We start from the raw sequence: 9,494 nt of genomic DNA, 5'->3' as shown, positions 1-9,494 counted from the left end.
GAAGAACTGAGTTCAAATACAACCTCAAAATCTTACTAGCTGTGTGACTTTAGGCAATTCATTTAATTTTCTTTGCCTCAGTTTTCCCATCTATAAAATGCGCTGGAGAAGGCAGTGACAAACCACTCAGAGTTGGATATGACTGAAACAACAATAAACTGGAAATTGAGGAGATGAGACTGATGCTCAGATAAAAGAGTAGAGCTATCTGTGTAGAGGTGAGAGTCACTTACTTTGATGTGATTATTAAACAGATGAATTTATGCAGTCACCAAGAAGGTAAAAAGAACTATGGTCACTTTTTAACACAATTAAATTTTGAATTGCAGTTGAGTTGATGCCTCTTACACTGTTTTTTGCTACCACAATATAACTTTTAATCAATAAAGCAACTCAGGTTTAAAAAAAAAAATGTATCAATAAGAGTTTATTAAATGCCTACTCTATTCCAGGCATTGTGCTTCATACTGGGGATACAAAGAATGAAAGAGTTTCTATTCTCAGGGGGTTTACATTCTAAAGGAGAGATAAATACATACCATAGTATTGTTAATAAGAATAGCTATTTTAACAGTATATACAGAATAAACATTAAGAGCATAAATACAAAAAAATAAAGTAATTAAATATAAGGCAGTTGGAGGAAAGGGTAGACATCAGCAGTTGGGGTAGAAAGATCAGGGAAGGCTTCACCTGAAAACTGGGAGAGAAAAACAATGAACTGGGGGGGATAGTGTCCAACTCCTTATGTCACTTAGACAATAAGCAAGCATAACCTATCTACCTTTATCTATAAACTTCCTTTCTGGAGATTTAGAACATACCACTAAACATGATTATAGATGTCATTTAGGGTACACTAAAATGTTCCAGGACTTGATATAACCAAAACAATGTCATCTGCATGTAAAAACAACAAGATGGCCAGTCATTCACTCAATTAGTATTATTAAATGTTTACTATGTTCCAGATACTGTGCAAAGGGCTACACCATACCAGCTATCAGGAATTCCACTTCTACTTGTACATTCTATTTGTACCACATGGCTATCTTCAATGATAGTAGCAAACACATTTGGCCATTATCTATTTACATTGTTTTATTTAGTACCTTATATTAAGAGACTCAAAAGGATTTCATTGTTGTCATATTTTTTTTTAAACCCTTGTACTTCGGTGTATTGTCTCATAGGTAGAAGAGTGGTAAGGGTGGGCAATAGGGGTCAAGTGACTTGCCCAGGGTCACACAGCTGGGAAGTGGCTGAGGCCGGGTTTGAACCTAGGACCTCCTGTCTCTAGGCCTGACTCTCACTCCACTGAGCTACCCAGCTGCCCCTGTTGTCATATTTTTAAGGACTTTAAGTTTATAACATACATGAAAACAACAAATTAAAGCAGTATTTTGCTCTTTGAAAAAATCTAATTATTTTGTAGTCAGCATACCATAAGCAAAGTCTTATATCTTTATATAGCTTTTTGCTAAAATTGGTCATTCTTTAGAAAATCATTTGCAAAAAGTCCACTTATTCCCTCCTTATGCAACTTTCATTATAGATGCCTTTAGCCATAGGTGGTATGCACATGGCTATAAATCCTTGCTACCAAGAAAACTAAGACTAGTGAACTGGCTGAGCTCTAAGCCTGTAGACTAATACTAAGCTCAGGAATTCTATTTTTCACTGGGTTGATCTGATCAGGCACTTGTACTGTTTGGCAACAATATGGTGAGGCTCTGAGGGCCACTAGGCTAACAAAGACAGGCGAATTAACTCAAGTCAGAAACAAAACAGGTCAAAGCTTCCATCCTAATTATTGTGGTATTGGCCTAATGAGAGACCTGGGTAAGGGAGACATGGTCTATTTTTTTAAATAGTTTATATGCATGAGAAAATTATTTTCAGAGATTCTCAAATCTAACTTCAGACACTTCCTGGCTAAGTGACCAAGTCATGTCTGTCTTAGAACCAATAAGGTAAGGGTTTTAATTTTTATTAAGGTAAGAACTTTTTTAAAGAGTAAAGGCTTAAAAAAAATTTTATTTTGGTAGATAGTAATACTCTCTCAATTACCTTTGTTTGGTGATAAGGCTTTTGTTTTTTTAGCAAGCACCTAGAATCCATGATACTGCTTTGTTTTGTTGATGTTTTTTAGATATTTTGGGAATCAATCTCTAAATTTAGTCTTCAAAATATTAGCTACATTATGAACCTCCTTTATGCACACAGGGAAAATTTCATTTGTTACTCCTAGTACCTAGAACATAGCATATATTTATTGTTGTTTGATTTCCTTTGTTTTCTTAAGTGTTATTACAACTTCCCTTATGTAGCATATATAGGAATTATGATGTTAAATGTGGTGATTTCACTGTCATTGAGGGTAGAAGTTTGTGACGAAAACTTTAACATTTCCTTTCCATTTTTTAATCTGTTGTCCACATTTCAGTTTGAACTTTAAATGTTTTGGGAATGTTATGACCATACTGGGCAGGCACTGTATGTATTACTATCTCCATAAAACCAAGATTCACAGAGATTAAAGTGAGTTGTCTATTATTACAGAGCTAATGAGTATTGGAGGTTGGATTTTTAAACTGGGTCTCCCTTGTACTCTCTTATGGTTTTTCTGCTCTAAAACATTGCCTAGATAAGGTCAACAGAGTTGTCAAAAGAAACCTGACTATCAGTAGATACTGAAATAGCTCATACACTACCTGTAGCTTCTGAAAATAAAAATAATCACAACCATCTCTACAAATTTTAAAGTTATGTCATCTAGTCTTTTACTCTATGACTACTCTGAACATGAACTTTCTCAGAATGATACTATGCCCAAAACTTGGTATTTTCTGCTCTTAAAAATATAATGTGGTTGGAATTTTTCATTATTTAAAAATCTTCGAATGGGGGGAAATAATTTTCTTTCTAATAATCTGTATTGCCCCATTATCCTAATTCAATCAAATATCCATCTTTCTACATATTTTAAATAAAAATTTCCCTTAGAAATATTTATTGCTTATTTCTTCAAGAATCATTCTCCAGGGGGCAGCTGGGTGGCTAAGTGGATTGAGAGTCAGTTCCAGAGATGGGAGGTTCTGTGTTCAAATCTGGCCTCAGACACTTCCTGGCACTGTGACCCTAGGCAAGTCACTTGACCCCCATTGCCTAGCCCTTACCACTCTTCTGCCTTAGAACCAATACCCAGTATTAATTCTAAGACAGAAGGTAAGGGTTTAAAAAGAAAAAAGGAATCATTTTCCAACAAATAAATGGTCAGACATTGGTGCTTGTTTTCTAACTGTTAAATTCATAGGAGAAAAGATCTAGAGCTAGAAATCACCTCAGAGACAATCTAGTTCAACTCCCTGCTTTTTCAAAAGAGGAAAAACAGGCATGGGAAGGTTAAGTGCTTTGTCCAAGGTAATAAGTAAGCTTAAGGTGTGGAATCTGAATCTAGGTCATATGCCTTTGGAGTCTCACTTTGTTTTTCTTATCACCCCCTAACAGGTAAGTTTCTGAAAAAGAAGACCTGAATCTAATTCATCTTTTCACATTCAGTATCCAACCCAAAGGACAATGCCTTGTACATGATAGTTCCCTAATAAATAGTCCTCGAACTTATCAAAGAAGATTAGCTTATAAAATGGTGGAAGGAGCATTAGAGACACTTCCTAGCTATGTGACCCTGCAAGTCACTTACCACGTCCACCACCACCATTGCCTAGCCCTTACCACTCATCTGCCTTGGACACACTGTAGTGATTTTAAAAAAGAAGGTAAGGGGGGGCAGCTGGGTAGCTCAGTGGATTGAGAGCCAGGCCTAGAGACGGGAGGTCCTAGGTTCAAATCCAGCCTCAGACACTTCCCAGCTGTGTGACTCTGGGCAAGTCACTTGACCCCCATTGCCCACCCTTACCACTCTTCCACCTAGGAGCCAATACACAGAAGTTAAGGGTTAAAAAAAAAAAAGAAAAAAAAAGAAAGAAAAAGAAGGTAAGGGTTTAAAAATAAATTAATAAAGTGACTTATCTGAGGTTTCAAAACTAGCAAGTTAGTTAATAGCAAGAGAACCAGGCAGACACACCTTTACTAAACTTTCTCCAATGCTATTTCCCCTAAAGAACACATCATTGCCCCCTATACGAAAACTCCTAATGTAGATTCCTAATCCTAATTTTAATACAAAATTCCAAAATGATGCAAGAACAAATTCTCAAAAGAATAGTTTAATTTTACTATTTTTCAAACACTTTATTTTTGAATGCATCATTTTTGAAATCTTTATTCTAGCATTTACCTACATGTTCCTAAATAATTTCTAGAAAATCAAAATTGGGTAGCATTCACTGCCTAGCATTCTATTTGTACATAAAGAATTTATGATAGTCTAGTTTGATTCTAGACATTTACTATAACAACAATTAACTAGTTTTGTAAACTATCTTGCCCATAATATCTGATAAAACAGTATTTAGCATAATGTCTTTAAAAGAGGCTTTTCGGAAGGTTCTCATGAGGATCAATGATTATTAAATGATATAGAAATGAGCAATATTTATAATATCTAGTAGAAGAAAGCAATAATATATGGTAAACTAAACTACATTTTACTACTTTTATAGTCTTCATGGTCTTCAGTTTATAATTTTTCAAAAATTCAACTTTAATCAAGCAAAGTTGTCATTTAAAAATGCTATAGCAAAGAATCTCACAAGTACCTTTCCCTGAGATATCAGAATTCCCCGTAATGTGTCAAATCCAACTGAAGGTCCATGGCCAGTTTCATCAAGACGTCCCTCAAGGTCAAACATGGGAATGCATGGACAAAAGAGTTCTGAGATATGATGTAATAACAACAGTCTGTTTCGCAATGATATTATTGGAATTTCCTGTAAATGGTTATATTCCATAGGAACCTGAGAAGGGGGAATATAGAAGAATCAGATATGTATGCTTAAATAACAAATATGCTTAAATATAAAACATTCAGAACATTGTATAGAATTCCATCATCCACCAAGCTATTAAAGTGATCTTCCTAAAGTGAAAGACCACATAACTTTGTGACCCCACTAAACACTAGCCCTTGCTATCTAATAAATTGAAGAGGCTCCCTGTTAACCTGCAGAATCAAATGTAAAATCCTTATCTAGATTTCAGAACCCTCAATCTGCCCCCTTCAAATCTTTCCTGGACCTATTAATGTCTTCTCTGAGATTTTCTCATATTCACCTTATATACATCTTTTGTTATATATTCTCATATTCACCTTGTATACATCTTTTGGTATATATTCACTATGTTGTCCACCCCTCCCAATTAAACTGTGGGCACAGTGTTTGTAGGTACTTAATAAATGCTTAGTGATTAACTTGATCTTATCTTGTTTCCTATATTTCCATTTCAAAATTGTCTGCTCAATTCTGACCTCTTCACAAGGAATACTTGGAAATGCTCTGTTCCAGAAAAAGTCTATTTTCCCCTTTTGTAATTATATTTAGTTTTTTTGACAGGTTATCTTTGCTTGTAAGTTTTTATATCTCTTTTTTTGGAATGTTTAATTAATAGCTCTCCTCTTCTTCAGGCTAGAAGCTGTCAAATTTTGTTTGATACCTACAGTAACTTTTTGGTGTCCAAACTCTTTATTTCTGACTGCATAAATTATTTTTTCCTTTATTTAAAGACTCTGGATCATTTTTCTGGGAATTTTCATTTTGGGATTCTCTTTGAGAAAGTGATTCCAATTTTTCATTTTCCCCCATCTCAAAGAGTTGTGGACAGTTTTCATCAATAATTTCTTGAAATAAAGTATTCTGGCCTTTTTTTAAGGTCACAATGTTCAGATAACTTGAAAATTCTTTAACTCTCCATGACCTTTTTTATACTGTTTTTGATATTAAGCTTTTTTTCCCCAATTTGAGATTTAATTTTACTTTATTGTTGTTTTTATTTTTATTCTAATTTTCGGAGCATCCAATTAGTTAGTGACGTTTTCCACATATAATATCACCTTTTGGTTTCAAATATATGTTACTTATTAAGTTAAGGAAAGGTCCATAGATTTCTAAATTTTCTAATGTTACTAAAATAAACTGCATTTTGTCAAAAACCATTTCTTCATTGATTGATGTCTTTTTTAGCAATTTTTATCAATTGATATAAATTTTTAATATTAGTAATTTTGTTTTCCACTTTTCTTTTTAAAAAATTGGCTTCACTATCTCACATTTTATTAGCTCCTAACCGAAGAAATATATTCTGGATTTATTTAACAATTCAATAGGTTCTTTTTAAAAATTTTTATTTCTTCTTGATTTGTAGAATTTCTATTCTGATATTTAAATAGTTTTTTTTAATTTCATGTTTTTTTCTACTTTTTTCTTTTTTAAATTTGAACACTAATTCAGTGATCCATTTATTATTTTTTGCTTTGTTGTCAAAAGGGCTTAGAGAAAGAAATTTTCTTTGTTTTGGCTGCAAATCAGAAATTTTATTTTTTTTTTGTCCTTTTCTGTGCTAAAATTATCTATTGTTACTATAAATAGTTCTGACACACCATTTTTTAAAGAATTAAGTAATTTTTCACTTAAATTTAAATTGTTTCTTCAAATTTCCTCTAATAATTATAATTCTCATCATGTAGTGGTCAATAAATAATTTTTAACATTTTTCTTGTCTGTATTTGAAGTGCTTAAGTCTCATCACATGGTCAAATCTTATTAAAGTGTCATTAGACTGGGTAATCAGCAGAGTACTATCAAATAAAAAGTCTTTGAAATTCTATTCAGATCCTTAACTTCCTTCTCGTTTACCTTTTTGATTGATTTGTCCATATCTGAAACATATACCCTAAGGTCCCAGATTATTATAGTTTGACTATGCTTCCCTGTAATCTGATGAACTTTTTCTGTGTATTCATATTCTACACAATTTAATGAGCAGTGGCAGCATTTTATTGTCTATGGTGCCTTTATTATCTATGGTGTGTTATAATATTTTTAACAATGTCTTTTATTATTGCCTTGTCTGAGATCAAGATTGCTACCATTGTTTTTTTCTAGTTTGCCTAAAGAAAAATTAATTCTGCTCAAGTCCCTCATCTTAATTGTGTATGAATCTTTCTTTTTCAAATAATGTTTATTGCAAAGAAAAAAATTTTGATTCTGCTTTCTTATCCATTCCATTATAGTCTTTCATTTTTTTAGATAAGTTCATCCCAGTCATATCACATATGGATGACGAGTATCAGTAATATTTTTCTTTTCATCATATCCTTTTAGACTTTCTCTTTTTTTGCCTTCATAATCCTCTTTTACAAAGAATTTGGTGAAATAATGTGATCCTACACTAGAAATACAGAATTGAAATGATTTACTTTCACTCACCTACCCCATCTCTTTTCACCTCAGTTTCCATTAGCTGGTTCCTACATTTTTTTCTTCTTCGTGTTTCTATTATGGCTCACCCTCTGAAGTTAATGTTTGCTTTGCTTATTAATATTTACTCCCTGAATCTACCCACCCTCTCAAATTTCTCCTTTTCCTATGCCTGGCTGTTCTAGTGTTAAATGTATTATATTTCTATATGTCACTCTATTAGAGTGTGCATGCGTGCATGCATACATGTGTGTATAGATTAAAATGAAGTTCAAGTGATGCCCACTCTTCTAATTCTTCATCCTCCATTTTTTGTCTATTCCTCTTTTATACCACAATTTTGGAAAATAGGTTCTCCCTTACTTTCCTAGTGTATTCTTCTCCTCCTTTTTATTTTCCTCCTTCCTTAAGGTCATCACAACCTAACAAACCACTTCAGCCCCTGTGCTTGTCTTACTCCCTCTGTGATCTTTTAAAATAACAGGATTTTAAAGGATCACTTCTTTTCTCCCTGATAATGATAACAGCTAGCATTTATATACCACTTTAAAGTTTGCAAAGAGCTTAACAAATATTCTTTCATTTTATCGTCACAGCAATGCTGGGAGGTAAGTGGCATTATTATTCCTATCTCACATATGAAGAAAACAAGACAGTTGGTGACTTGTACAGGGCACATAACATTCCTGAGTCTGGATTTGAACTTTTTTCTTCCTGACTCCATTTTCAATGTTCTATTCACTGAAATCCTTACCTGTATAAATTATAAGCACTTAATTATCAGTTCATCCTTTCCAAAATTCTCTTAATTTACATATTTGCCTTTGAATGTTTCTACTCAACTCCATTCACTTCATCAGGAATGCTTCAAAGTTCTCTATTCCATTAAAGGAATACAGGAATCTATTTAGTCTTGCAGGGTGAATTATTCTTGGTTTAAAGTCTTCTTCAACCATTGTTTTCTCTTAAGATTTTCTCTCCATGGAAAATATTGCCCAATCTTTTGTGATTCTACATATGATTCTCTGGTATTTGAGCTAATTTCTGTATTATGGCCACAGCTTTATTATTATTGTTATTACTACTACTACTACTATTATTATTATTATTATACTGGAAGCTCTAGATTTTGGCTATTCTTTTCCTAGAAGTTTTTTATTTTATGGTTTATTTCAGGGTATGACTGGAAGATTCTATCTATTTACTTTATCCTCTTGTTCCAATGGATCTGGATGGTTTTGCTATAATTTCTTGAAATGTTGTCCAGGCTTTTTATTTTTAATCAGTACTTCCAAGGAGTTTTATGATTTCTTAAAATATCTCCTTGAACTGTTATTCAGTTATTTACTTTTCATAATAGATAACTTAAGGTTGTTTCTATTTTTTTCCATCTTTTGATTTTAATTTTGTTATAATATTTAGTTAGTAGATAGCCAGAGGGCATAGTAGAGTTCTGGGTCCGATGTTAGGAAAACCTGAGTTCAAATCTGGTCTGAGACACTAACTAGTTGTGTAAACCTAGGCAAGTCATGTGAACATTGCTGCCTCGGTTTCATCATCTAAAAATGACTATAATTATTGTGAAGTTCATAGAAAATAATCATCTTAAAGCATTTAGACACAATTTCTAGTACACAGAAGGCACTATAAAATGTTGGCTATTATTAGTATTTTATTTGTTGTCTCCTGAAGCCAATTAATTCTATTTGCTCCCTTCCAATTTTCAAGGTGTTTGGTACTTAGATAAGATGTTCTTTTTATTTTCCTTCTAATTTTTTTTCCTCCAGAGCTCTTATTTAACTTTTATCTCTTGTTCATATGTAACAGAAGTTCAAGGGTTCATAACTAATTTTCTTTTTCTGCTCTTTACAGACTGAAATATTTCTGTTGGTGACAGTTAAAATGTTGATTTAAGTAGTGATAAAAACTTATCTAATGGTATCATCAGTTTAGTTGCTTAAACTACATTCAAATTCTTTGGTCTTAATGAATTACTATTGAAAAGGAATATGTGTGATGTATCTTCCAAGAGAGTTGTAGCTATTAATATACAGACTTTTTGTTCTATTTTTAAAACTCCACATATGTTTTATAATTAAGATTTAAAGCACAGTA

General features: G+C 32.8%; 1 protein-coding gene across 1 annotated transcript in view; it reads right to left on the bottom strand.

The window, feature by feature from the left end:
• The window catches only part of HERC2 (HECT and RLD domain containing E3 ubiquitin protein ligase 2), a 243,202-nt gene that overhangs the window by 5,538 nt on the left and 228,170 nt on the right, over positions 1 to 9,494 (bottom strand). The window contains exon 85 of the mRNA XM_044669288.1: positions 4,722 to 4,919. Within this exon, the coding sequence (XP_044525223.1) occupies positions 4,722 to 4,919 (198 nt within the window). The remainder of the gene's footprint in view (positions 1 to 4,721; positions 4,920 to 9,494) is intronic.

The sequence above is a fragment of the Gracilinanus agilis genome, chromosome 3 (genome assembly GCF_016433145.1).
Source record: "Gracilinanus agilis isolate LMUSP501 chromosome 3, AgileGrace, whole genome shotgun sequence".
Taxonomy (NCBI): Eukaryota; Metazoa; Chordata; class Mammalia; order Didelphimorphia; family Didelphidae; genus Gracilinanus; species Gracilinanus agilis.
This window is presented reverse-complemented; position numbering and strand designations above follow the sequence as displayed.